The sequence below is a fragment of the Capra hircus genome, chromosome 24 (genome assembly GCF_001704415.2).
Source record: "Capra hircus breed San Clemente chromosome 24, ASM170441v1, whole genome shotgun sequence".
Classification (NCBI taxonomy): Eukaryota; Metazoa; Chordata; class Mammalia; order Artiodactyla; family Bovidae; genus Capra; species Capra hircus.
In genome coordinates, this window is record NC_030831.1 from 35,421,336 (window position 1) to 35,449,050 (window position 27,715).

Here is a 27,715-nt window from a genome sequence, read left to right on the forward strand (position 1 = left end):
TAAAGCTATTTGCCAAGTTATATAGCTAACCAGGGCTCAGAAATCTTCAAAATTAAAGCACATTTGATCTGGAGAAGGTGAAAATAAGGAGCTGTTATAACTCCACTCTCACTGTATTACTTATCTGTAAGTATAGAGGTACATTAGGACTTAAATAATTCAGTGGTAGCGTGTTTACTTTGGGTTGATCTCGTTCAGCGGTGATTGCCATAAATTTCTGTCAGTGGCTCTTATCTTTTGCTCTGTTCAAGATCAGAGGGGAAGAAGAAAACACTTGTGTGCCTACTGTTTCTGTTAACCTAGCAATGGCACCCCACTCCAGCACTCTTGCCTGGAGAATCCCATGGATGGAGGAGCCTGGTGGGCTGCCGTCTATGGGGTCGCACAGAGTCGGACACAACTGAAGCAACTTAGCAGCAGCAGAACAAAGTATAAAAGTCAACCGATTTAATTTTCAACTCTTCTCTGAAATCCGTCTAGCAGAGATGCTAGAGAACAGCTTTTCAGTTGCCAAATATGATGAATATTTTTCATTTCATATCTTATTTTTCTTTTTTGTTGCATTTGACATTGAGCACTCTGTCGTCCTCAGAACTCTAAGAACTCTCACATTCTCATTATTTCTTGCCTTTTCTCTTTCTGCCTCTGGATTTTATTTTCAGTCCTCTTTGCAGGCTCTCCTTCTGCTTCCCCCTCCCCTTAATTATTAAATGTTTCTCAAAGTACTTCTGACATTGGCTCTCTGCCCATTTTCTATAATTAATCTCATGTGTGACCAGCTTGTTTCTCTGAGCTTTAGACCTGAATCCTTTCTTTCTCTCTGAATGGACTTCTCTTCCTGCACAACTTTCAGACACCTCAACCTAGGCCAAAGCTGAACTCAGCCTTTCTCTCTCCATCCTCTCCCCAGTAATTCTTTTTGTCATACATCTTTTATAATGCTATTCTGTTCTTATTTCTAATTGGTTGCTGGATCATAAATTCTGCCTTCTGATTGATGTAGTAATTCATTTTCTCTTCAGTTTCTACAGCTTCTTCCTTACATTAGACCTGTGTATTCCTTTTTGCCTGGACTGTCTATTAATTGATTTTTCTTTGTCTAGAATTTCTCTGCTATCTAATGTATTCACCTTCTTTTTTACTGAAGTGATATTTCTAAAATGCCAACACTCTGTCATTTTCCCTTTTAAAGTGTTTACATGTTAAAGTGCCCAACTCCTTTTCTGCATACAAGGAAATAGTCCCACTTGCCTTTTCAGCTGTTATGTGACTCAGTCTCCCTGTATGTTCTGTCCTCTGGGTGTGATTTCTCCCCATTATCCGATCATATTTTCTTTGCCTCTCTACTTTCGGACTCATTCATTTTGGCCAAAATGCATTCATTCTTTCACTTCCTCTGCTTGGTAAATACTTCTCTTCTTACACGTCTCATCTTAAACATTCCATCTTCCTGGCAGATGAGGTCTGTCCTCTGCTTGTGCAATACACCTTATGTGTAATTTTATTTATATCTACCACATCATAATATTTTGTGTATATGTCTTTGAGTTATTATAGGTTCTTTTCCCCCTCCTATTCCCTGTGTCCCACTATTTAACTATTAGCTTTATGAGAACTGGGACCAAATCTTTTGAATTTTTATATTGCTAGTGCCAGCCACAGCGCCTGACGTATTAGTGTTAGAAGGAAATGCTTGTTGAGTTAATAAAAATTTCAGACAAAAGGGAAAAAGGTAAGATTGGATCAGATACTTTCCTTGTGAACAGCTATAAATAAAATGGTAATATAAACTTGCTATTTTAAAATTCTCTGAATATTCTTATTAAAGTGAGTTTTTGTTGTTTTTAATTACAGCAGGAAAATTTGCAGAAAACAATTTATAAGCTGGAAGAACAGTTACATAATGAAATGCAATTAAAAGATGAAATGGAGCAGAAGTGCAGGTGGGAATATGCTTTACATTTTTCCCATTAAAAGTTGCATAGCAAATGCCTATTTGCACTCTAAATCCCTAAAAGTGGATGGAAGTAAGGCAGGGATGTAAAGATTGCCACTGATACACATACAGTGCAGACTATTCACTTAATACTGATTCACTGATTTACTCATTTTCTCTCCCATTTTAATTAGCTGACAGGGAAAATTAGTTTACATTAGATAAGATACTTTCTAAAATGTAAAAGTTGTTGAAGATTAAAATTCACTAAATTTAAAAAATTCACTAAATTTTTGATGCAAACACTCTTAATTTCCACTTTGCTTCTTTAGAACAGTATTTTTTCAGAATTTTTTTTTCCTGCGAGTCTAAATTTAATGAGCCAATATATTTATTAAAATGTAAAGTGATCAAGAAAAGTAGCCTAGCATAATGCTGAGTTACTTATTACAAACTTTAACATTTTATAGTTACTGTTAGTGGTTAGTATTAAATAAATAAAAGTAGGTAATATGGAGATGAAGTATTAAAAAAATGGAATTGCTAAGACTGGCAATTTTGTGACTAGCAGAGAAGAAACTAGTAAACTGCTCGCTGCCTATAGATTAAATGGTGAAGCATTTAATACAGGCTTTTTTTTAGAAAAGCACTTTAATATAATCCTGAACACGGGATTTGTAAGGAATTTCTGGGTGTAAAACATAGAAATAAGGAGAAGGAAATGGATAAATATTGGTTATATAAATGTTGAACAGTTTGTATAATTAAAGCTAGAAGGCAAATGACAAATTAGTGATAGTGATGGTAGTAGGGATCAATTTAATGAAGAAATTAAGAATGGCCAAAGTGGCCAGTAATTATACGAAAATGAGTGCATGTGTGATGGGGAGGGAGGTGGTGACCTCAAATCGGTTTGGGTAGGTTGCTGCTGCTGCTGCTAAGTCGCATCAGTCGTGTCTGACTTTGTGCGACCCTGTAGATGGCAGCCCACCAGGCTCCCCCGTCCCTGGGATTCTCTAGGCAAGAACACTGGAGCGGGTTGCTATTTCCTTCTCCAGTACATGAAAGTGAAAAGTAAAAGTGAAGTCGCTCAGTCATGTCAGACTCTTAGCGACCCCATGGACTGCAGCCTACCAGGCTCCTCAGTCTATTGGGTAGGTTAAGAGAGTCTAAATCTTGGAAGACTCTGTTTTTGAAAAGATAAGAAAGTTGGAATTTATCCTAAGGGTGATTGAAAGGCATTCAGTACAGTTCAGTTGCTCAGTTGTGTTGCAGTGACCCCATGGACTGCAGCACACCAGGCTGCTCTGTCCATCACCAACGCCTGGAGCTTGCACAAATTCATGTCTAGCGAGTCGATGATGCCATCCAGCCATCTCATCTTTTGTTGTCCCCTTCTCCTCCTGCCTTCGGTCTTTCCTAGCATCAAGGTCTTGCCCAGTGAGTCTTCACATCAGGTGGCCAAAATATTGGAATTTCAGCTTTACATCAGTCCTTCCAATGAATATTCAGGACTGATTTCTTTTAGGATTTGATCTGTCTAAAGCAATAAATTTATTAAACTTAAAGGAAAACAAAAGATCAAATTTGCTTTTTAAAAAGAGCTCTCTGGTTAATAAGGTAGCACTTGATATTTATTCACTAAGTGAGAATGAGGGAGGAAGATGATTCAGGGAGAATTCCCAGGTGGGGTCCTTGTTTGGGGATGGCAGAGAAACAGTAGATTGGTACTGTGCCAGGGGTGTGGGGCAGAGGGAATAAGTGTAGCTTTGGACGTGCTGAATGAAGTATTTGGTGAGGTATCCAAGTGAAGCATTGCATCGACAGATTTGAAGCGCAGAAATGTGTTTAGAGTCCAAAATATGAATTGTGATGGAGGTGATACCCTTTCAGTTTATCTCAAATTTTTGCCCAAGTTACCAAGTTTGCTTTATATATGCCACCTTTTTTAATCCTGCATTAAAGTTTAAATGATTGATCTTTGTTTAGTAGCAAGTATTGCCTGAGGAATTCAGGGCTCCTTAACCTAGAATCCTTGAACCTCTCCTAAAGCATCCATGCATGGAATTTAAGGTCCTTAAACTTGGGGGAGAATAGTGAATCTATTCTGTAACCTTTAACTGAAATTCAGCATTTTCTTTAATTATGAACATAGTAATCTACAAGTATTAGCAGTAGCTGTGAATTTTTTTTATTACCAGTAGAAATCACACAAATATTTTCCTAGAATGCAAATATTATCTCTAAATTCCATTTATGCTTATTACTACTTTAAAATTACTACTGCTAGATTATGTCATTTAATATATTAATAAAACGTATATTAGTGAATCACACTGTTTTTTAAAGTTCATGAATGGATAAGAAAGCTTTGGTACATATACACAATGGAGTATTACTCAGCCGTTAAAAAGAATTCATTTGAATCAGTTCTGATGAGATGGATGAAACTGGAGCCGATTATACAGAGTGAAGTAAGCCAGAAAGAAAAACACCAATACAGTATACTAACACATATATATGGAATTTAGGAAGATGGCAATGATGACCCTGTATGCAAGACAGGGAAAGAGACACAGATGTGTATAATGGACTTTTGGACTCAGAGGGAGAGGGAGAGGGTGGGATGATTTGGGAGAATGACATTCTAACATGTATACTATCATGTAAGAATTGAATCGCCAGTCTATGTCTGATGCAGGATACAGCATGCTTGGAGCTGGTGCATGGGGATGACCCAGAGAGATGTTATGGGGAGGGAGGTGAGAGGGGGGTTCATGTTTGGGAATGCATGTAAGAATTAAAGATTTTAAAATTTAAAATAATTAAAAAAAAAAAACAAAAAACAAAAACAAACAAAAAAAAATAAAGTTCATGACTGTATTTCACATTTCCTTTTAATCCTGTGTATTTTATGCTTTAAAAATATTTTTGTGAAAATGCTTCATCAGACTTGACTTCAGAAGGGTCCACAGCATACACACAAAAAAGGTTAAGAAATCTTAGCCAAATGGAAAAGTAAGGAATGTGGTGTTTCACCCCAGGCAGTAAAAAGTAAATGTATTTCTAATCTTTATTGCTTTTACTTTTACAGAACGTCAAACATAAAACTAGACAAGATAATGAAAGAATTGGATGAAGAGGTACTTTTTGTTTTCTCATCAGAAGTTGTCCTTTTTTAGAGTTTTTCCCTCTTTCAGATTGTTTTGTTTTTTGAGAATGTTACATCTGAACTTGATAGGTTGCAGTATAGAACAGGACCAAAGAATCATGATGAAAGCCTCACTTTGGAGCTAAAAGTTCATGTGGAATTAGATTAGGCTTTAGTTCCTTTTGTGTGGTTTTATTCTAGAACCATGCTCAAATTTTAGTACGTGAGTTTCAGTTTAGTGGTTCTTAATAGTTGAAGAGAGAAAGGAGCAGGAGGTGAGAAGTTGAGTCTATAACTGTAGCAGAAAGAGACAAATAGGAAGGAAGGAAGAATACAGCTTCAAAAGGACTTACATTAACATAATTTCATATGATCAAATGGGAATTATATGAATCTTGGAGTCATTTTTTTCTATCGTCACTTTGCAAGAACTTGTTACTATCAGGGAAATACTGCATGAACATTTTATGATTCAGATGTTCTTTTGCAAGTATGTAGCACATTTTTATTCCTTTCGGTTACCTTGTAAATATCTTTCCAAAGTCCTTCCTCTCACTGTTTATATCCTTTGTCCTTTTTTAGATTTAATCTTTCTGATGATTTTTGTGCTGTCTTAATTTTCTCCTAAAGAACAGCATATGTCAGTGGTGGTGGGCTTTTTGTTTTCTTTCCCCCCATATTGATAGCCTCAAATAAACACAGTCTGGACAGATTTATGTAATATTTACCAAGTTGCTGTTAGTCATTGTGGACTTGGCCTGGCACTGTAGTATTTGACATTGAATGTTTAAGAAATCCTTTTTGTATATCCCCACTTTTTGTTTCATTTCTAGAACACAGATAAAAAAACAAATATGCTAGGTTTAAGTTACTCGGCTTTCTAAATTCAAGGTAAAGAGGGAAATATTAATTATAAAATTAAAATTGTCCTGCTTCTATAAAGATGGAGTGAAAGTCCTTTCCCCTATTTCTCCCACTAAATACAGCTTAAAAACCCTGGGCATTAAACAAAAAAAAATTAGATTGTGAAAGGTGGAGGGAAGACAGACCAGCTAGAATACTTGAACCTCCAGAAATGATACAGTAATAAGTACTCAGGGTTTTTTGGGTTTTTGTTTGCTTGCAGTGTGTATTCCATGCTGGGTACTGGATAAGCCAGCAGTCTGGGAACACCAAGAAGCACAGGTGAAAAACGCCACTCTCTAAGTAGAGGACCAGGAAAGCGGCAGGCTAGCAAATCAGAAAACTTACAGTCACTGCTCTGTTCACCAAACACAACATAGAAAATGTAACCCCATCCCCACCAGCAGAAACAGATTTGGGAGCTCAGACTTCCAGCCTCATGACCAGGAAGGTCCATTGGAGGGACTTGCATCTCTGCTGGGCAGTGATGAGCCTTCCTGCCCAACGCCCCCCCACCCCGCCCCCCGCCCTCCCTCCACCACTCCCTCCCCCCCACAAAGACAGTGTCATTGGAGACCATGTGGGAATCTCCTTCCACTTGTGGCAGATAGCAAGGCCCCCTTCCTGCTCCCTGTTGTGTTGGTGTCAGAAGAGGCCTTGTAGAGAGTTAACACTTTGGACACTGAACAAATGAGTGCCCGCCCCCACATTGCAGTGTCTGTGGGAGTCATGTAGGCAGCAGTGACCAGGTACCCTCCCGCCTTCATGGTATCATCCGAGGAAGCCTAGTGGGGTGCCAGAACTCCCCTTTCCACCAATGGTGAAGAGGATCCACTCCCCCTCCAAACCCGTGTGTCATTGAAGACCAAGTGGAAGAACCTAGATTTCTACCTCCATTTGAGAGAAATGAGGCAGCACTTCCATCATCCCACCAGAATAGTGACCAGAGAGGCCTGCTGAAACAGAAAACCTTAAAAAATTTCCCATATTGTAAGATAATACCCAGAATGTCCAGATTTCATTAGAAAATCGGTCATAATATCCAGAACTTGGAATTTCTCAACTGGAATGAGAAAAGACAATAAACAGATGCCAGCAGTGAGATAACACAGATGTTTAAATTACCTGACACAGATTTGAAAGAATCATCATGTTTCAGTGAGCAACTACAAATATACCTGAAACAGATGAAAACTATAAACTAGAAAGTCTTAACAAAGACGTAAAAGATGTAGAACCAACCAAAAGTTAAAAATACCTGACATAAAAATCTCAGGGGATGGGCTCAGCAGCACAGTGAAGGATACAAGGAAAAGAGTCTGGGAACTTGAAGATGGATAGAAATTACATACTCTGAATAACAGAAAAAGTGACAGAGCCTCAGTGACCGCTGGGGCTATAGCAGAAAGGTTCTTATATTGTGTTTTTGGAATTGCTGAAAAAGAGGAGTGAAGAGGGCAGGAAGCAATGATGGCTGAAAATTCCGCAATTGTGGAGAAAGATGTGAACCTGTAAACAAAAGATACATGCCTACAAGAAACTGAGTGTACCACAAAAAGGATAAACCCAAAGATATCCACACCAAGACAGACAATAGATTTATGAAAACTAACATCAAAGAAGAAATCTTAAATGCAGCAAATGACATTTCCCTAACGGGGAAGAACAATGTAAATGACAGATTTCTTAACAGAAACCATGGAGAACAGAGGAAATGGTACTGCTTTTTTTGAGGGCTGAAGAAAAAAAGAGCTGTTGACTGAGAATTCTGCATCCAGTGTGAGAACCACAATGTTCTCAGATGAAGGAAAACCAAGAGAAATTGTCACCGGCACACCATCCCTAAAATAATTGCTAAAGGAAATTCTCTAAATAGAAAGGAAGTGATTAAGAAATCTTGAAATACCGGGAAAGAAGAAACAACGGAGAGTGAAACTATGGGTAAACACACTGCGTGCTCCTTCTCCTCTTCAGTGTTTTATATTACATCTGACAGTTGAAGTGGAAATTACAGTGTTGTCCAATGTGGTTCTCCATATGTGTAGAAGAAATTTTTAGACAATTATAAATAGGTATCAGCAGAGATAACGTTACACTTTAATCAAACTGGTCATAAGCCAATACGAGTAATACAATGTAATACTTAGAGCAGCCACTGAGAATTATAGAGAGATACGCTTAAAAACACTAGATAAAGCAAGTGGAATTCTAAAAAAATTTTCAAGTAACCTACAGAAAGACAAGAGAAAAACAGAACACAATAGAAACAAAATGGGAGCCTTTAATATATCAGTAATTATATTAAATGTAAATTAAATCAGCAGCAGTTAAAACAGATTGTCAGAGTAAATTTTTAAAAATTACCTACCCATATGCTATCTACCAGAAACTGTTCAAATGTAACAATATAGACAGCTTTAAGGTAAGAAGATGGAAAAATACATCATGTAAGCATTAGCAAAAAGAAGGCAGTGGTGGCACTATTGAAATCAGGTAAAGTAGACTTCAGGGCAAATAAAATTATCACTGGTGGAGGGACATTGCAGAATGACAAAAATGTCAATCCTCTGAGAAGATATGGCATTCCTAAATTTGTATTCACCAAACAGAAGAGCTACCAAATATGTGAAGCAAAAGCTGATAAAACTGAAAGGACAAATCTGTGATACTGTTGAAGACTTTTAAATACCACCCTCTAGACAGAGAATCAGCAAATGTATCAAACTCAGCCACACCATCAGCCAATGGGATCTATTCAACATTTGTAGACCCCTCTGCCTAACAGTAGCAAAGGACACATTCTTTTCAAGCACTCAAGAAATATGTACCAAGATAGACCACATACCAAGCAAACTACAGATTTCAAAGAATTAAAGTCATAAACAGTGTGTTCTCTGACCAAAATGTTACCAAGCTAGAAGGAATAACAGAAAAGTATCAGACAGCTCTACGAACACATGGAAATTAAACAAAACAGTTTTAAATAATGCATAGGTGAACGAAGAGAGTCTCAAAGGAAATGAAAAAATATGATGTTAGTTATATCTCATAAAGTTATGGGTCTGCCTCCTTTTAAAAATATTTCAGCAATGAAAATGAAGATAAACATCAAAATTTGTGGGATGCAGCTAACATAGTGCTCTAAGAGAAATGTGTGCATTGAAACATTTACATTAGAAAAGATGACTGTAGCCAAGGGAACTATAGTCAATATCTTGTAATAACCTATAATGGAAAGTGACTTCAAAAATAATATATGTGTACATGTATAACTGAATCATCTTGCTGTGCACCTGAAACATTGTAAGTCAACCATACTTCAATAAAATATTAAGGAAGAAAAGAAAAGATGAACTGTCTCAAATCAGTCATCTAAGCTCCTACCTCAGGAACCTAGAAATAGAAGAGCAAAATAAACTGAAAGCAAAGAGAAGGAAGGAAAAATAAGGAGCAGAAATCAGTGGAATTGGAAACAGGAAAACAAAATCAATGATAAAAAACCCAGCTGTTTGGAAAGGTCAAAAAATTGACAAATCTCTAGCAAGATTGTCAAAGCAAAGATAAGACACAAATGATCTGTATCAGGAATAAGGCAGGGCATATTCCTACAGACTCTTATGGCTATATTTTAAAAATTCTTAAGGAAATAATACAGTTCTAAACACTGAAGTGTGAGATTTAGGTGAAATGGACAAATTCCTCCAAAAATACAGGCTACCACAACTCACACAATGTGAAATACATTATATGAATATCCCTATATAACTATTAAAGTGAACTCATAATTTAAAAGCTCCTCCAAAGGTAATCTTCAGGACCAGATGGTTTTACTAGACGAAGCTACCAAGTGTTTTAAGAAGACTTAACACCGATTCTATACTTTCTTCTAGAAAATATAAACGAAAGGAACATTCCCCAGTGGATTTTATGAGGCTAGAATGACCAAGATACCAAAACCAAGCAAAGATAGTACTGCAAAGAAACTGTGGATCAGTTACCCTCAATTATGGCCAACTCATTTTTGACGAAGGTGCAGAAGCAATTCAGTGGAGAAAGGATAGTCTTTTTAGCAAGTGGTACTGGGGCAATGAGGTATTCATAGGCCAAGATATGGATCTCAGCTGGTCTTACATCTTAGGCAAATATTAACTTAAAAACCAGACATATATTTAAATAGGCACATAAAAAATATAAAACTTCTAGGGAAAAAATATAGGGGAAAATCCTTGGGACTTACAGCTTGGTGAAGTTATACATTACACCACAGACGTGATCCATATAAGGAAGACAGTTCGATAAGTTGGACTTTGTCAAAACTAGCAGTGCTTGCTCTGTGAAAGATTCTGATAAGATGATGACATGATAAGCTGTAGGCTGGGAAAATGAACGATTGTTATACACAATAACTTGGACGGATCGCAGAGATACTTGTTGGATGTAAAAAGCTAATCTCAAAAGATCCCTACTGTATGATTCCATTAAGATAACATTTTAAAAATGGCAGAGTTATGCAGATGGAAGACCTCCTGTTACTGGTTGCCAGGGATGTCGATGGTGGGAGAAGTGAGGGGTGCATGTGGCTATAAGTAGTGACTGGAGGGAGATCACTGTGCTGATGAAGCAGTTCTGTATCTTGGTTGTGGTAGTAGTTCTGTGAATCTGCACATGAGATAAAATGACATCAAAATACACATGATGTATATATATCAGTATCAATTTCCTGATTTGGTTATTGTACCATTGTTAAGTATAATGTATTCTTAGGGGAAACTGAGTGGAAGGCTACATGTACTCACTGTCTGTGGAACTTCTGAAATGTAGAATCATTTCAGATTTTCAAAATGAAAAGATAAAAGTTAAAATGTTAAATCTTATAATTGAAAGGAGTCTGGATGGTCTCTGTCAAATTTTATTGTATCTCTCTGGCAGCATCTTACTTAAAAGATGGGTTTCACTTATAGATGGGAAAGCCCAGAAAAACACACACTGTAAAAGGTTTGTCCAATGTGGTGCCTTAAAGAGAAAAATATAGCATTAAATGTAAGATATGCTGATGGTGGTAATGCAGAAGCAGAAGTTTCTTTTTCTTAAGTTGTAGAATTTGGAGTATTTTTTTTCCTTTAACTCTCCTCTCCCCTTAGTTTCATTTTCTAAAGTATCTTTTTCATTACTTTCTAATATACATTAAGTAGGTACATGCATACATAGACCATCTTAGGAAAGATAAATTGTTACAGAAACAGGAAGAGAAATTAAGGGAGACCTCATATAGGGACTAGTGAAGTTAAACCACAAACACTAACCTTTGGTATCATTTGAGTTTTGTACCATTTAATTATCAAATAATAATAATATCAATTGTTATCTGAGCCCTTGTGTATTTCATTTCTTAAATTTAGGATTGTAAATAAGCCAAAATATTGGTATTATTTGTGTTCATGTTAAACTGATCCAGTGACCTTCAATCTGACAAGATTCATAGGGTTGTTTTTATGTTCATGGATTTTTTTTTAATCTCTGAAAATTTTATATATCTAGTTAAAATAAAATTACTGTTTTCTTCTAAGGCAAGCTAATTCTACTGTAGGTATCATTATTAGGAAATACTATGATTTTGAAGCCAAAATATCTATCTTATTTAATTGTGTACTTTTTTAAAAAGAGCTGAGTTCTTTGAAGAACTCAGTTGAAGAAATGAGGAGTATTAATCGCAGTGGTGAACTTTTCTTATAATTTCAGGGGACTCAAAGAAGAAATCTAGAATCTACAGTATCTCAGATTGAGAAGGAGAAAATGTTGCTACAGCACAGAATTAATGAATACCAAAGAAAAGCAGAACAGGAAAATGAGAAGAGGAGGAATGTAGAAAATGAAGGTAGGTTGTTGCTTTTCCTTTGAAAAACACTGAAATTTCTAACACTGTCTTGAGGTCTTTGTCTTCAGGTTGTCTTAAATTTAATTCCTATGATATATTTTTGAAGACTCAGTCCTAAGCCCCCTCATGAGCTAATACCCATGGCCCAAAATAAATTTATAGCATATTTAAAAACAGTAGAATGTTATAGCTCAGGTAGTGATTTTTACCCTTGTGTGTGTATTGGAATCTCTTGGGAAACTTTAAAGAATACTAATACCTAAACTCCAGAAGTTCTAGTTTAATTCACCTCGACATGTAGACTGGGCATTGGTATATTTAATAAGCTCTCTCAGCACTTCTAACAAGTAGCCACATTTGAGAACTAACAAACTAGAATTTTATGTGTCTTGATATTAGTGATGCAAATTTAAAATATCTCTCTGTATCCTTGGATCCAGTTACTTCACTTCGAGTAATTTATATCACATACACTTGTGCGTATGCCTACTGGGACATAAAGTTATTAATTTTAGAGTTGTTTAAATTGCCAAAATTATGAGCAATGTAAATGTAATCCATGATATAATAAACTTTAGTGTATATGGTAGAGTACTATGCATTTTATAAGAATAAAGCATTTCTTTATAAACTTAGAATCTCTAAAACGTATCTTAAAAAAAATGCTAATTGTTTAAAAGAAAATGGCGTATTTATATATGCTATGAAAGTGAAAGTGGAGAGTGAAAAAGTTGGCTTAAAGCTCAACATTCAAAAAACAAAGATCATGGCATCCGGTCCTATCACTTCATGGGAAATTGATGGGGAAACAGTAGAAACAGTGTCAGACTTTGTTTTTTGGGGCTCCAAAATCACTGCAGATGGTGACTGCAGCCATGAAATTAAAAGATGCTTACTCCTTGGAAGAAAATTTATGACCAACCTAGATAGCATATTCAAAAGCAGAGACATTACATTGCCGACTAAGGTCTGTCTAGTCAAGGCTGTGGTTTTTCCTGTGGTCATATATGGATGTGAGAGTTGAACCGTGAAGAAGGCTGAGCACCAAAGAATTGATGCTTTTGAACTGTGGTGTTGGAGAAGATTGTTGAGAGTCCCTTGGACTGCAAGGAGATCCAACCAGTCCATTCTGAAGGAGATCAGCCCTGGGATTTCTTTGGAAGGACTGATGCTAAAGCTGAAACTCCAGTACTTTGGCCCCGTCATGCGAAGAGTTGACTTATTGGAAAAGACTCTGATGCTGGGAGGGATTGGGGGCAGGAGGAGAAGGGGACGACAGAGGATGAGATGGCTGGATGGTATCACTGACTCGATAGACGTGAGTCTGAGTGAACTCTGGGAGTTGGTGATGGATAGGGAGGCCTGGCGTGCTGCGATTCATGGGATTGCAAAGAGTCGGACACAACTGAGCGACTGAACTGAAGTGCATATATATGTATGTATATATGTGTGTGTGTATATATATATGATATATACACACAGATATGCATGTGAAAACATACATTTGTGCTCTCATATATTTGGGTATGGATACACAGACTATCTGAGGTAGGATGTGCAAGAAGTTAGTAATAGTAGTTGCTGAGGAGGAGAGCCAGAGGGGCTGGAAAACAATGTGCTGGGAGAAAGACTCATGTTTGTACTATATACCATTTGGTACCTTTTAAATTTTGAATCATTTTGAAAGTAATTGAAGTAAGCAAAGATTTTTACTTTCAAAAACAGAGAACATTAAAATTAGCTTTGTATCAGGACTCCCCTGGTGGTCCAGTGGTTAAGATAGTGTGCTTCCAAGGCAAGGGTGGGTTCAGTCCCTGGTTGGGGAACTGAGATTCCACATGCCATGCAGCATGGCCCCCTCAAAAAAGAATACAGTAAAAAAGAAATAATAGCCATGTCATTTCACTAATAGATTAACCTTTATTGAAAGAATAGAAGAATTTGAAATGTAACAGTGGACACAAATCTGTTTTTGCATTGTATATTATAAAACAGTACTCTACTTTTAAATAAATTTCAAATGTAAGTAATTCCAAGATGAAATTTAGAGCTAATATAACTGACTTTTATGGCCTAAGACCAAATTTCCTTTTTTTTTCTAAAAGGGTTTTGTATGCTTCCTCAATGCAAACTTACATGTTATTCCTTCATTTTCTAGTTTCTACATTAAAGGATCAGTTGGAAGACTTAAAGAAAGTCAGCCAGAATTCACAGCTTGCTAATGAGAAGCTGGCACAATTACAAAAGCAGGTAAGTTTTTGGAATGAGATTTTTTAATTATAATAAATACGTGTTTTGGTTAAGAAAAAAACAAAACCTATTTTCTTGCTCTCTTTTTAAATTAGCTAGAAGAAGCCAATGACTTACTTAGGACAGAATCGGACACAGCGGTTAGATTAAGGAAGAGTCACACAGAGATGAGCAAATCCATCACTCAGCTAGAGTCCCTAAACAGAGAACTGCAAGAGAGAAATAGAATTTTAGAGAATTCCAAGTCACAAATGGACAAAGATTATTACCAACTGCAGGCTGTATTAGAAGCCGAACGAAGAGACAGAGGTCATGATTCTGAGAAGATTGGAGACCTACAAGGTAATATTTTTTCTTATTGTGGTAAAACAGACATTAAAACTTACCGTTTTAGCTATTTTTAGTTGTACAGTTCAGTGGCACAAAGTACAGTCATATGTTGTGTAAGATGGACTGCTGTCCATCTCCAGAACTTTCTTATCTTCCCAGACTAAAAAGTTGTGCTCAGTAACTGCCCGTTTCCCACTCGTCTGCAGCCCCTGGTAACCACCCTTCTACCTTATGTCTCAGTGAATTTGACTGCCTCACAGAAGTGGTACCTCAGTATTTGTCCTTTTGTGTGTTAGTAATTTTTAAGTGTAAGGTAAAATATTTTTGATCATATTGTCCTATATAGTACACCTGTAACTGATATAATATTGTACATCAAGTATACTTTAATAAAAAAAGAAAATGACCTTGGTAATACTGGAAATGGTTAGCATTCTTTCTCTTTCAGGAGAATTCGTATCAAATTGTAATTTCTTCCCTCTCTCAGGTACCCTTGTGATGGAGGTAATGTGGTTATTTCCAGTCTTACAGCCAGATTACTGAAACCTTAATTTTTAAAAGTGTCCAATTCACAGAAGTCTTACTGAAAGTGGAACTAATCCAGGTAGAGAAGATTATTACTATTAAAAACCGGGATTCTTCATGCATTGTTGGTAGAAATAGAAACTAAACAGCTGTAAGAGAATCCCACTGCAAATAAAAAGTTCAGTACTTGGAAAGGTTAGAACTAGAGATATCAGCAGTCTTTCTGAGTCTAAAAGGAAAAAGATGGAATATAACTAACAGTGAATAAAGGAATACTCGTCACTAATAAAATCAGTTTGTTTTCAACAGGATGCCTGGCTTTAACCATTTCTCACTTTTTTTTTTTTTTTCTATTTTCTATTTCTGTAAGCGATAGCATCCATACTACCTAATCAAAACAGACATGCATGGAAGTTGCCAGATCTTTCAGGGAAAAGTAGGGGGTGGGGTAGTGCATTTTAACCTAAGTCACAGGATGGGAACATAGTTTGGAGTCTCCTGAGACTTGACGATCAGCTCTAATTCTGTGGAGAGAGGTCAGGGTCAGTTTTTGGACTTTGGAAACAGAAATTAGGGTCTCCCATTGGTTCTCAGCTGAGGAGTGTTGCACAATCTTATTTCTCAGGGACTAGGCTTAAAATAGATCTGAATACAACCAAGAAAGTATCCTCATTATATGTATTAGAAAAGCCTCATATGCCACGTCCTTAAATCGCGTCTCTAGGCCTTAATATACAGCTTATTAGCTGTGTGCATGTCACTTTGTCTGCCTTCTTTATCTGTAAACCAAGAAGATTGGGTGACTCCTATAAATTCTTGCAATTCTAAAATTCTTTGAGTTAGTGATTTTCCAGATACTACTGAGCTTTGAAGTGCTTGCTTTTAAGGAAGAGACCATCATTATGTGTTTATCAACAGTGGTTTTAACTGACTCTTCAGATATTGGTGAAGTTAAGGAAGATTCATAGCATGACTTATCATTAATGTGTATCATTTTTCAATGCTTCCTTGAAGGTTTATTTTTTGATTTACATGTGAATTGAAGCTCATACACGTTAAAAAATGTGCAGAATTTATGAGCTTCAACATACATATAAAAAGTACATTGTGGTAAAACACACACACATGCACACATAAAATTTTTGCATTAACTTTTTATGGTTCTTAAGACATTTTAGATCCCTCAGTATAGATCTTATAGTTTGGGAGGCTGGTCTTGTGGTAAAGTGATGGTTATTTGCTAGTTGAATGCTCTCTATGTACACTGATGAGCAGAAGCTTCTTCGTGTGTGTGGGAAATGACTTCCCAAATGTAATTGGACATTATATTCTTTAGGTTTTGTGGGCCACATATGATCGCTGTTACATGTTTTTCTTTTTTACTGTTTGCAACCCTTTAAAAATGAAAAAAAAAAAAAGCTTAGCTTCATGTCATATATCATAGTGTAATGTACTTTTGTTTTTAACTGTTACACAGGCATTTGGAAATTGTGTAACCATTTTTCTTGGTATGTTTTTGGATTTGACTTTTGGAAATAGTAGATCAGTTTTCTAATCTAATCAGATTTTTAAGATTCCATTTATTTTTTGTCTCTTTGATTTGCCAAATTTTGAAACATGTTTGAAAAATAATCACTATGACTGTAGTTTTTATTCATTGCCCGCTTGTATTTCTAACTGTATATTTTTTTATTGAGGTGAATTCATATAACCTAAAGTTAACCATTTGAGAGTGTACAATTCAGTGGCATTCAGTACATTCTAGTTCCAAAACATTTTAATTAACCCAGAGGAAAACTTTGTGCCCATTCAACTGTCCTTCCCTTGTATGCCCCTAGCAACCACTCATCTGTTCTATATTTCTGAATTTACCTGGTCTGGATATTTCATACAAATGACATCGTATAATTTGTGACCTTTAGTTTAGGCTTCTTTCACTTAGCATATTTTTAAGATTGGTTGATGTACCATGTATCAGTACTTCACTCATTTATAGCGGGGTAATATCCTGTTGTATGTATGTATATATATATATATATATTCCATATTTCATTTAGCTCTTCATCTGTTAATGGACATTTGAGTTTTGAGTTGTTTCACCTGTTGACTTATGAATAGCACTGTTGTGAAATTCCGGTACAAGTATTTATTGGAATACTTGCTTTCAAATCTTTCGGATACCTAGGAGTAGAATTGCTGGGTCACTTGGTAATGCTAGGTTTGATTTTGAGGCACTTCCAGACTATTTTCCATAACAGCCACATCTCATTTTATGTTTCCACCAGCATTGTTCATCATTTTAAGTTTCTACCAGCATTGTCTCATTGTGGTTTTAACTTTAATTTTCCTAGTGAGTAATTAGTTGAGCAATCTTTTCATGTGCTTATTGGCTATTTGTATATTCTTTTTGGAAAGATGTCTGTGCATGTCCTTTGTGCATTTATTTTTTTTGTCTTTTTGTTGTTGACTTTTAAAGAGTCCAGGTAAGACCTTATCAGGTATATGATTTGCTAATATGTACACCTCTTTTGTAGTTTGTCTTTTCATTTTTCTTAATAATGTCCTTTGATGTACAAAAGTTAATTTTGATGAAGTCCAGTTTAAAATATATTGCTTATGCTTTTGGTGTCATATCTCATAACACATTGCCAAAGGGCTTCCCAAATGGCGCTAGTGGTAAAGAATCAGCCAATGCAGAAGACGTAAGAGGACAAGGGTTTGATTCCTGGGTCAGGAAGATCCCCTGGAGAAGGGAATGGTAGCACATTCCAGTATTCTTGCCTGGAGAATCCCATGGGCAGAGAATCCTGGCAGACTGTAGTCCATGGGGTCGCAAAGAGTCAGACACAACTGAAGCAACTTAGCATGCATGTATCTGGGTGTCCCATTACTGTTTGTTGAAGAGACTGTTTTCCTTCACTGATGGGTATGGGTATCCTTGTTAAAAAGCAGTTGGCTGTAGGTGTACAGTTTTGTTTCTAGAGTCTCAGTTTTATTCAGTTGGTCTGTATGTCTGTACTTATGCCAGTAACATACTGTTTTGGTCACTGTAACTTTATAGTAAGTTTTGAAATTGCAAGTTTGAGTTCTTCAGTTTCATTGTTCTTTTTCAGTACTGTTGTAGCTATTCCAAACTACAAGTAATAAAATAAATTTACTACTTGGAGATTTAAAGCTTTTTTTTAATCTTAATGATCATGCTGGTGGAAAAAAAGGATTTCTCTCTCAGTGACTGTGATTTGAACTTTTTTCTCACTTGACAGCTCGAATTACATCTTTACAAGAGGAGGTGAAGCATCTCAAACATAATCTTGAAAGAGTGGAAGGAGAAAGAAAAGAGGCTCAAGACATGCTTAATCATTCAGAAAAGGTAAATGATTAATGTATACCAATTATGAGATAGTGTTACTGATTACCAGATATTATAAGGTGATTTTCTGAGAGACCATTCGTTCCTAATCTCTATATGTTTACATTTCTGAAAATTTTTATGGTTGGTTGGTGTGTGATGTATGTGGATCTTATTTTGAGCTTTTTTAGAGTGTTACTTATTTGTTTTTATCCTTGAAGGGTGTTAGATATCTGATCATCACAATGCAAATGTAACAGAGATTAGTTTTTTAAATGGTAGCAAAAAATTTTAAATGACCTGAAGAACTGTCCTGTTCTTTTCTGATACTCTCAGTGAACCCTTCTGAATATGATAGAAATCTTCCTTGCCATCAGCCCCGGCTAATGATTCACTTGGGAAAGGAGGGTAGAGGGCACAGAGAGGTGATACTTTGTTTTTAATTATATGTGCTTTTTGTGGAGAATCCCAGGGACAGGGGAGCCTGGTGGGCTACCATCTATGGGGTCGCATAGAGTTGGACACGACTGAAGTGACTTAGCAGCAGCCATTGTGATTTTAAAAGTAAGATATTATAGATAGTGTGAAGTGCACAAGAAGTGTAAATATAAAATTATGTTCTGAGTAAAAGTATTTAAGTACATATAGTGTAATATTTCAAGCCAATGTGATTCATATATTATCTCTTGAGATAAAATTAATGTAAGATTTAATGATTTGCTTTTTGCACAGCATAGTACTTGACTCTCATTCTCATTTTACAGGAAAAGAACAACTTAGAAATAGATTTAAACTACAAGCTTAAATCATTACAGCAACGGTTAGAACAAGAGGTAAATGAACATAAAGTAACCAAAGCTCGTTTAACTGACAAACATCAATCTATTGAAGAGGCAAAGTCTGTTGCAATGTGTGGTAAGTGTCAATGTTAATATTTTCTACATGCTTAGTTTTTAAATAATGACAAAAATTTTTGATTTTGATCAAATTTCATTGTGTAGTAGTTTAAACTCTTAGACATTATAAGTGATGATCTGGGAAAGGGGGGGGGCCTTCCTTTTTTTTCATTTTTGAAGCCTGCCTGTTTTTAAAATAAGTTTCACCTGCTGGTTCCCTTACTCCACCATGCTGTGCTCCCGGTACCACCCTTCTCTCCCTGTAAAAGTCAGTGTATTCTTATTTCTCCCAGTTTTTCAGCCCCTTCCTTTGTTTTCTTTGAGATGCATTCTGAAACCCATTGTCTGTTGATTCACTTTTCGTGCTTTGTACCTTCAACTCTGTTATTTCTTTGTATTTCCACTGAACTATGCCTCTAAATGCAACCCTCAATCAGACCAGCCAGCCGCTTTTCATTGCTTCAGCTAGTTCTTTAGATGGGTGTTATCTCAGTGCATTGTCCTCAGCCTCAAGTGAGCTGTTGTTTTTATATATGTCACTCATCAATTCCTTCTCCTAAATTTTTCTTCTCCTCTAGCTTCCTATGTCATGTCTTTATCACTTCGCTTTTAGGTGAACATTCTCCTATTTCAAAAAGAAACTGTGAAGTCGTAGACTTGAACTCCTCAGAATCTAATTCTCTGATTTGGGCAGGCTGTCCTGCTCCTTTACCATCTTCATTATCATCTCTCTCATCTTAGCAGAGCGTGATCCTTTTCCTGTCCTTGCTAATATGCTCTACCTATACTCAGATCTGGAGAAGGCAGTGGCACCCCACTCCAGCACTCTCGCCTGGAGAATCCCATGGACAGAGGAGCCTGGTGGGCTGCAGTCCATGGGGTCGTGAAGAGTCGGACACGACTGAGCGACTTCACTTTCACTTTTCACTTTCATGCATTGGAGAAGGAAATGGCAGCCCACTCCAGTGTTCTTGCCTGGGGAATCCCAGGGACGGGGGAGCCTGGTGGGCTGCCGTCTATGGGGTCGCACGGAGTCGGACACGACTGATGCGACTTGGCAGCAGGCAGCATACTCAGATCCAGTCTCTTATCTCAACTTAATTACTTTTTCGTTCCTTTATTTTCAACCTTTGTCCTCCACTGAATCCCTTCTTGTTGTTAACATGTACAAATCTTTCTCATCTGTTTAAAAAAAAAGGACAAACCATTGCAGCAACCTGTGGTCCTTCCTAATTGCCACTATTTTATTCTGTCCCTTTATAGCCAGATTTCTAAAAGGATGTCTTCCTTTTCTTCACCTTCTACTCACTTCTTAACCTATTGTAAGCTGAAGTGTCACCTGGCACCTTAAATTCAGTTTATTCAAGAGATAAACTTGCGATCTGATCTGTCAAACCTGCTCTTCCTGCTATTCTTACTGTATTGGTTAATGATTATCTTGTTTTTAGGAGCCCAGGCTTGTAATCAGACAAATCTGCTTTGCCGCTTAGCTTCTCTTATGACTGTTTCAAAAAATTAGATGGGGAAAATGCACTAAAGTGCCTGTACACAGAAAGCTTTCAATAAATGGGAAATATTATTGTGGCTATGGATGATAGTGATATTCAGCATCCAAGCTGGAAATTTGGGAGTTATTCAAAAAACCCCATTCTGGTGGTTTCTATTTTGTCACCTAGACAAGACAGCCTGAAAGTGAAATAGCAGATTTACTAAATTTGAATCCTGATGGTACAACTCAAGAGTTTCAGGACCCTAGTAACGTAACCTCTAGAACCTTAGTTCTTTGATGTTGATCAAGAAAGGAACCTCACTATAGACTGGTATCTTCTGATAGTAATTAAGTATTACACTATCATGGAATCTTTTTTATATGCATTGCAAAAATTAAGTTTGCTTCAGTAATGAATAGCTCTAAAAGATCCCAGGCTGTTAACAGTAGGGGTTTTTGACACCTAAGTGTCTTCTGCAGCCCATGAAAGTGAAAGTATTAAAGTAGTCTTTTTCGTTAAGTGTATATTTTTAACTTTTTCTTTCACAGAGATGGAAAAAAAGCTGAAGGAGGAGAGAGAAGCTCGAGAGAAGGCTGAAAATAGGGTTGTTCAGATTGAGAAGCAGTGTTCTATGCTAGATGTTGATCTGAAACAATCTCAGCAGAAGCTGGAGCATTTGATTGAAAATAAAGACAGGATGGAGGATGAAGTAAGAAAAACAGTTCTGAGTTTCATTCATCTTATAAAGGAGAAAATCATTGTTATGACTAAAAAGTCAGTATAACTTAAACATGGTGGAGATTTAAATAAAATTACCTACATATATCTGTGTTCACTGCTATAAGGTACGAAATAAGATAGTTCTGGGCTTGACCTCCATGGAATTTGCAACCCAAGGGGAAAGACAGATATTAACATTGTCATGACAAGCATGACATACTTTAAAAGGACATACCAAGTTAGGAGTATCAGGACTAATCGTGTTCACGAGGTTAATGGAGACCTCACTAAGAGTTTGACATTTAAGAGCTGAAGAAGGAGTAAATGAAGAGGGGAAGACAGAGAATAACCTGTGATAGCACTGTGCAGTGATGGAGAGTACATCACACTGGAAGGTCTGAGGAGCATGATTGGATTCAGAGAATGGCCAGGGACAGTGCCAGAAAAGTAAGCAACAGATCATGAAGGAAATTATAACCACTGTAAGAATTTGGAGCATTTTAGTCCTTACGCCCAATAAGTACTTGATAAATATTTATTGAATTGAATTCAGTATATGTTCAATTTTGGGGGTAAACTTTGCAGAGATGTAGATTAGAGCACAACGTTTCTGAATGAGCTAATAAACTTAAGTACCATTTAGGAATGTCGCTCCAAAGGTAACTTTTATACTCACCTTCTCCTCCAGAATTTCCATACAGGTACCATACAAAGAAACCAGATTTTTTTTTTCCCCTCCAAGATCTCATATCTGAAATTTGGGGATTCATTTGATTTAACACTAAATTCTGCAGCAATAAATGCATAAAACAGTGGAAACTCTTTAGGATACAGATATTTTCTGTTTGTATAAGGAAATAGTGTACTTGAGGTTAATAGTGTACTTGAGGTTTGATTAGTATTCGTTCAAATAATGTCTGATAAATTACTAAACAGATTTACGATCCCAATTATTTTTCTCATTCATAGGTTAAGAATCTAACCCTGCAGCTAGAGCAGGAATCAAATAAGCGACTGTTGTTACAAAATGAATTGAAGACTCAAGCATTTGAGGCAGACAATTTAAAAGGTTTAGAAAAGCAGATGAAACAGGAAATAAATACTTTATTGGAAGCAAAGAGATTATTAGAATTTGAATTAGCTCAGCTTACAAAGTAAGTCTCAGAAATAACATTCTTGATTTCTTTTTTGTGTGTGTTCAACATTGCTTCTGTGTTTGATATTTTATATGTGTATAGATTATGTACTTAGAGTTTGTGAAATTAAGATTTAGAAAAGTTTAGAAAAAATAAAAATTTATTTGCAAAAGTTTGCAAGGAGGCTCAGGCTTTGGAAGGGCAGACTTTAAAACAAATGCAGTTATTAAAAAACAAAAAACAAACAAAAAAATGCAGTTATTAAAGGGGGAAAAAAAGACATTGTCAGTACTATTGACTTTACAATAAGTCTGTTTATGGTAGAAAAATAGTGTTTTTATATGATTTCCATATCCACAAAAATCATCTATCATCACACTAGAATTACAAACATCAGGAATAACCTTTTTATTAAGGATTTAGTACCTTACAGAAAATATTCAAGTTTTCTTTACTTTAGAGACTAGAATTAGACATGATGACCCTGTGTGTGTTTGTTTTGTTTCTTTGGTTCATCTCAGAATGCAGTGTCCTTTTTCTCTATTCTTGAGATGTGATGTGTCTGCTTACTTGAAATAGAAACACAGCAAGATGTCACTGAGACTTTCAGAATTTGTGTAAGGACATGCTTCAGAGATTTAATGTCAAAGATGGGGATTCCTTAAGCCAAGTCATGGGATTTTATTTCCTCCAAATTTATGTTACATTCACTTGCCAGCTTCATGTACAACACTGTAACTCTTGTGTAGAATTGTCTCTCTTAATTTTGTTGAGTTTATGTTGTTGAAATTCTTTTCCCCTTTAGAGCCGCTGTTTTCACCAAGTTAAGGTGTTTTATAATTTTCTTCTCCCACAGTAACTTGCACTCAACATTCAACTAATAATTCATTCAACTAATAATTTCTATCAACCATATGCTGAAAGTAAAAAGCTTTTACCATCTAATATGAAAACCCAGCAGCTGCAGATGGAATTGTTCATTGTTGAATTAGCTGTGTGTTGGGTTGCATTGTGTATCTGACTTTTTGAGTCCTTTCCTCTCTGTGAGTGGTGTTTACATATATGTATTCTATATATGTACATCTCTCTTTATCTGTGTTGTCAGCTGTTGTTACTGTCTCCCTTCTTATTCCATATCTGAGTATTCATTTCCACCCCACCCTTGTGCTTAATTAATCATAAAGTATAGTACTGAATTTTTCTTATCATTTATTTAATATGTTCACATTTTTAATAATCTACTTACTGCATAAGACATTTTAAATGTACCCCTAAGAAAGCTGTTCTTTACAAAAATTTACCAAAATAATATCATTTTACTTTTGCATTTGGATTCATCCATAGTTAATATTCTCCTGAAAGTGAACTTCAGTAGAAAATGGTTCCCTCTACTTTTCATAGTTATCATTTTACAAGGAGCAAAATGGCACCAGACAGCGTGTCCTAACCAAATACAACTAGTTAAGTAATACTGAACAAAGTATTTGAATAACAAAGTATGATTTTTTTTAAAACAGAGGTTATTTTAGTAAACTTTTGTTTTAGCAACTTCAAAAAACAAAGAATAATATAAAGTCTAGTGAAAGTAGGAGCATTTGTTTACTGCTTTCTCTTTTGTCTGAAGACAGTACAGAGGGAATGAAGGGCAGATGCGGGAGCTGCAGGATCAGCTGGAAGCGGAGCAGTATTTCTCGGTGAGAATCACTTTTAACATGTAGACTGTTTCCAAAGCTGACTTAACAAGGGGTTTAGATGTTTAATGTGAACTGTGATTCTTTTTCAAATAACTATGAAGTAGTTTTCTCCCGTTGTATATCCCCTTCTCCACATTTCATTTCTGAATCTGTGTTGGTAGTCTAAGTTACAAAGAAATGACTATTTTTGTGCAAATATTTCCAGAATTGCTTTCAAACTGGAGCTACTTAGAAGAGTCTGTTGAGAGTTCTGTCTGCCTGGTACCAAGCTCTGGTGGGTTAGAGTGCCAGTATTACCATGTGTGGTTCACGTGTGCACATCACAGTGGCCTTCGTACATGTGTGTGTAGCTCTTGCTGCATACAGTTGTGGGTATAACTAATGTTCAAGAGATTTTTCCTGTTTTGGCTCTGTGTGCACTTTATGAATCTGTTACACTTTTTCTCCATAAAAATCATTTTCTTTTTTTACTACAGGCCAGGTTATTTTCATTACTACTGTTGATGAGCATTTATAGCTATTGCTTTGAGGCTTTATTGAAAACTCTGAATTTTTGGTTGCCAAGCTTGTGCCCTAACATTTCAGTTTGACATTTATCTAGCTGCTCTGTTTCTGTTTCACTGGCAAGCCACCTTTACTATGGGCTTTAAGCAGTGTAATTAAATGCACAGAGTTTGAGATGCACTGCTGAATATGCCCTAGAAACCAAGTATGAACAATATTGGAAGTAATGATTTCCTCAGTAAAAAATCTGGGTATTGTTAGAGCTCTGTGGAGTTTCATACAGTTAAGAGCTTCATGCTGATAAACTTGGTGACTTTTCCATTTTTTGTCTGTTTCTTCTTGGCTTATTACATAATCCCTGGAATATGTTTTTAAATTAAAAAAAAAATTCAAGATTGTTGAAAACCTTTTCCCTGAATGTAAATTAGCCTTCATGTTTACAGTGTGTGGGGGTGACTTCTACACAGCGGTCTATAATACCAAGCACACCTTCCTGTCCATAGGCTTCCATAGGGTAATCTTTCAGTGCCTCCGTATTTGGGGATGGATGTCCAAGTGATTTGTGGTAGTTTTTATGGATTCTTGATTTTTGCCTTTATAAAACAATACAAACTATTAACTGTCTTTAGTTTTGGTTTATTCTGTTGCTTGTGAGGACTGGTTAGATGTTGCTAAATTTGATAAGTTTTTATGAGCTGAATTTAAGATTTTCTTTAGTTTTGGCTTTCAGATCAGGTTATTTTTATTTCTTCATTGATTCCACATATAAATTTCAGTAATTGAAGTCGGAGAAATGAGAATCTGATTACTAAAGGCAGAATGGACTATTTCATTTTAGAAATTGTAAACAAACCAGAGCTAGCCATCATTTTTCTTTCAGTTGCATTCTTGTAGAAATGTATTTTTCCCCTAGAGAAGTGCTGTTTCTCAGAGGGATAATTAAATATACAGTGTAAAAGTCATACTCCACAGCTGTTTGCTGGTCCTCACTGTTTTTTCCTTATCTTTTAAACTAAAAAGTGTTAAAAAAACAGAAATTGACTTCACAATTGGAAGTTTATAACCTCTGCATCTATTACTATGAAATAAAACTGCAATGAAAATTCATGTTACTATGAAATAAAACTGCAATGAAAATTCAGGCCTAAGACTTTGTATAGATATATATTTTTACTTCGGTAAATACTTCAGAGTGGAGTTGTTAGATCATATGTTAATTGTTTAACTTTATAAAGAACTACCAAATTGCTTTTAACCCCATCAATACACTTATTTATTCTTATCACTTGTTTTGCAGACACTTTATAAAACCCAGGTAAAGGAACTTAAGGAAGAAATTGAAGAAAAAAACAGAGAACACTTAAAGAAAATACAGGAGCTACAAAGTGAAAAGTATGTCCTTTTTACTTTAGAACAAGAATCAGTCCTACAGCAAAGATTTCTTAACTTTTAAGTTTAAACAGAGAGTAGATGTGTCTTTATTCTTATGGCAGTGGAATAGCAAATCTTACTGGCCTAATAGAACAAATCAAACTAAATGTTGACTAAAATTTGCCTTTATGGTGAAGAAATAATTTGGTACTTTAACACTATAGCAGTTGTACAGAGATTCACTAAATTGTGACAGTAAATTGTTTTCAAAGGTCTCTCAATCTTCAAACATCTATTTGTATATAAATAGTTCATGTAGTATTTGCAAATTATAATTTTTATGTTAGGTAAAGATATTTAGAGTCTTCCTCTTAGTATTATAAGGCAGATTAATTTCTATTGCATGTGTGCTTAGGGCTTTACAAGGAGGCAGTCTTATGAATCTATTAAGTTTAATAACTGCTTATAGCTGGAGGATGTAAGAAAAGACATTGAAGCTAGTTTTCTCACATTGTATTGCCTTATCTTTTCCTCCCTCCTCAGATCAACAACTTCTTGTTCTCATTCTCAGCAAATAGTCTTGTTTTCTGAAAGTCATAGGACATCTACTCTCTTCCACTGACACAGCCACTGACTTGTCTGCAGCTGTACCATGTAGACCCTTCTGATTCATGAAAATAGACAAAATTAACATGAGCCGACCTAAAAGGCAGCCCTTCGATCCCATCCTTTTCTGCCTGTGACTCCGATGATTCTCTTCATCTTTCCTCTATTTCTTTTCTTTTTCTCTCTAATTTTTCTTGGAGTGTTGTTGATTCACGGTGTTGTGTTAGTTTCAGGTGTACCGCAAAGTGAATCAGTTACACTCCTACATCATTTTTTCCTTTCTGTAGTCATTTCCATTGTTACATAAGCATAGAGGTAAACATTTTCTTAAAAAACAACCTCCTTTTCTTTAAACTGTATATCTACTTACAACCTGTTTTTTGCTTCCTTTTTTAGCAAACTTCCTTGAAAATTGACATACCATTTACCTTCAGTTTCTCTTCTGTTATTCTTTCTTGAGCTCATTCAAAACTTTGCACCCATTACTCTACCAAAATAACCTTTTTCAAGGTCACCTGGAGCTTTATCTTATCTTATTTATTTATTTATTTATTTTTTGACTGAACAACAAGAGAGGAAATTTTTTTTATTAAAATATAGTTGATTTACAATCTTATTCAATTCATTAGTTTCAGGTGAACAACATAGTGATTCAATATTTTTATATAGTATATTCCATTTAAAGCTATAAAATTTTGATGTATTCCCTGTGCTGAACAGTATATACTTAGAGCTTATTTATTTTATACATAGTAGTTTGTATCTCTTAATTCCCTACCACTAATAGCAGCAATTGTCATCATTGATTACTCTCCCTGAATTTGCTTCATTTGGTTTCTGTGACACCGAACTCCTTTCCGCCTATTGAAGTGTCTCCTCTTCCTCACCCGTCTTTGCTCCTTTGTCGTTTTAAACTATGGAGGGCCCAAGGGATCACTCCCTGCTTGTTCTCATCCAGCCTAATGGCTTTAAATAACAT

The 27,715-nt window shown here is 35.9% G+C and overlaps 1 protein-coding gene across 1 annotated transcript in view; it reads left to right on the forward strand.

Annotated features, from left to right (window-relative positions):
• The window catches only part of ROCK1 (Rho associated coiled-coil containing protein kinase 1), a 127,393-nt gene that overhangs the window by 80,718 nt on the left and 18,960 nt on the right, over nt 1-27,715 (forward strand). Inside the window, exons 12-22 of the mRNA XM_005697060.3 lie at nt 1,855-1,943; nt 5,031-5,079; nt 11,730-11,865; nt 14,024-14,115; nt 14,211-14,457; nt 18,234-18,340; nt 19,084-19,234; nt 21,254-21,414; nt 22,395-22,579; nt 24,186-24,255; nt 26,057-26,151. Coding sequence (XP_005697117.2) covers nt 1,855-1,943; nt 5,031-5,079; nt 11,730-11,865; nt 14,024-14,115; nt 14,211-14,457; nt 18,234-18,340; nt 19,084-19,234; nt 21,254-21,414; nt 22,395-22,579; nt 24,186-24,255; nt 26,057-26,151 — 1,382 coding nt within the window. The remainder of the gene's footprint in view (nt 1-1,854; nt 1,944-5,030; nt 5,080-11,729; nt 11,866-14,023; nt 14,116-14,210; nt 14,458-18,233; nt 18,341-19,083; nt 19,235-21,253; nt 21,415-22,394; nt 22,580-24,185; nt 24,256-26,056; nt 26,152-27,715) is intronic.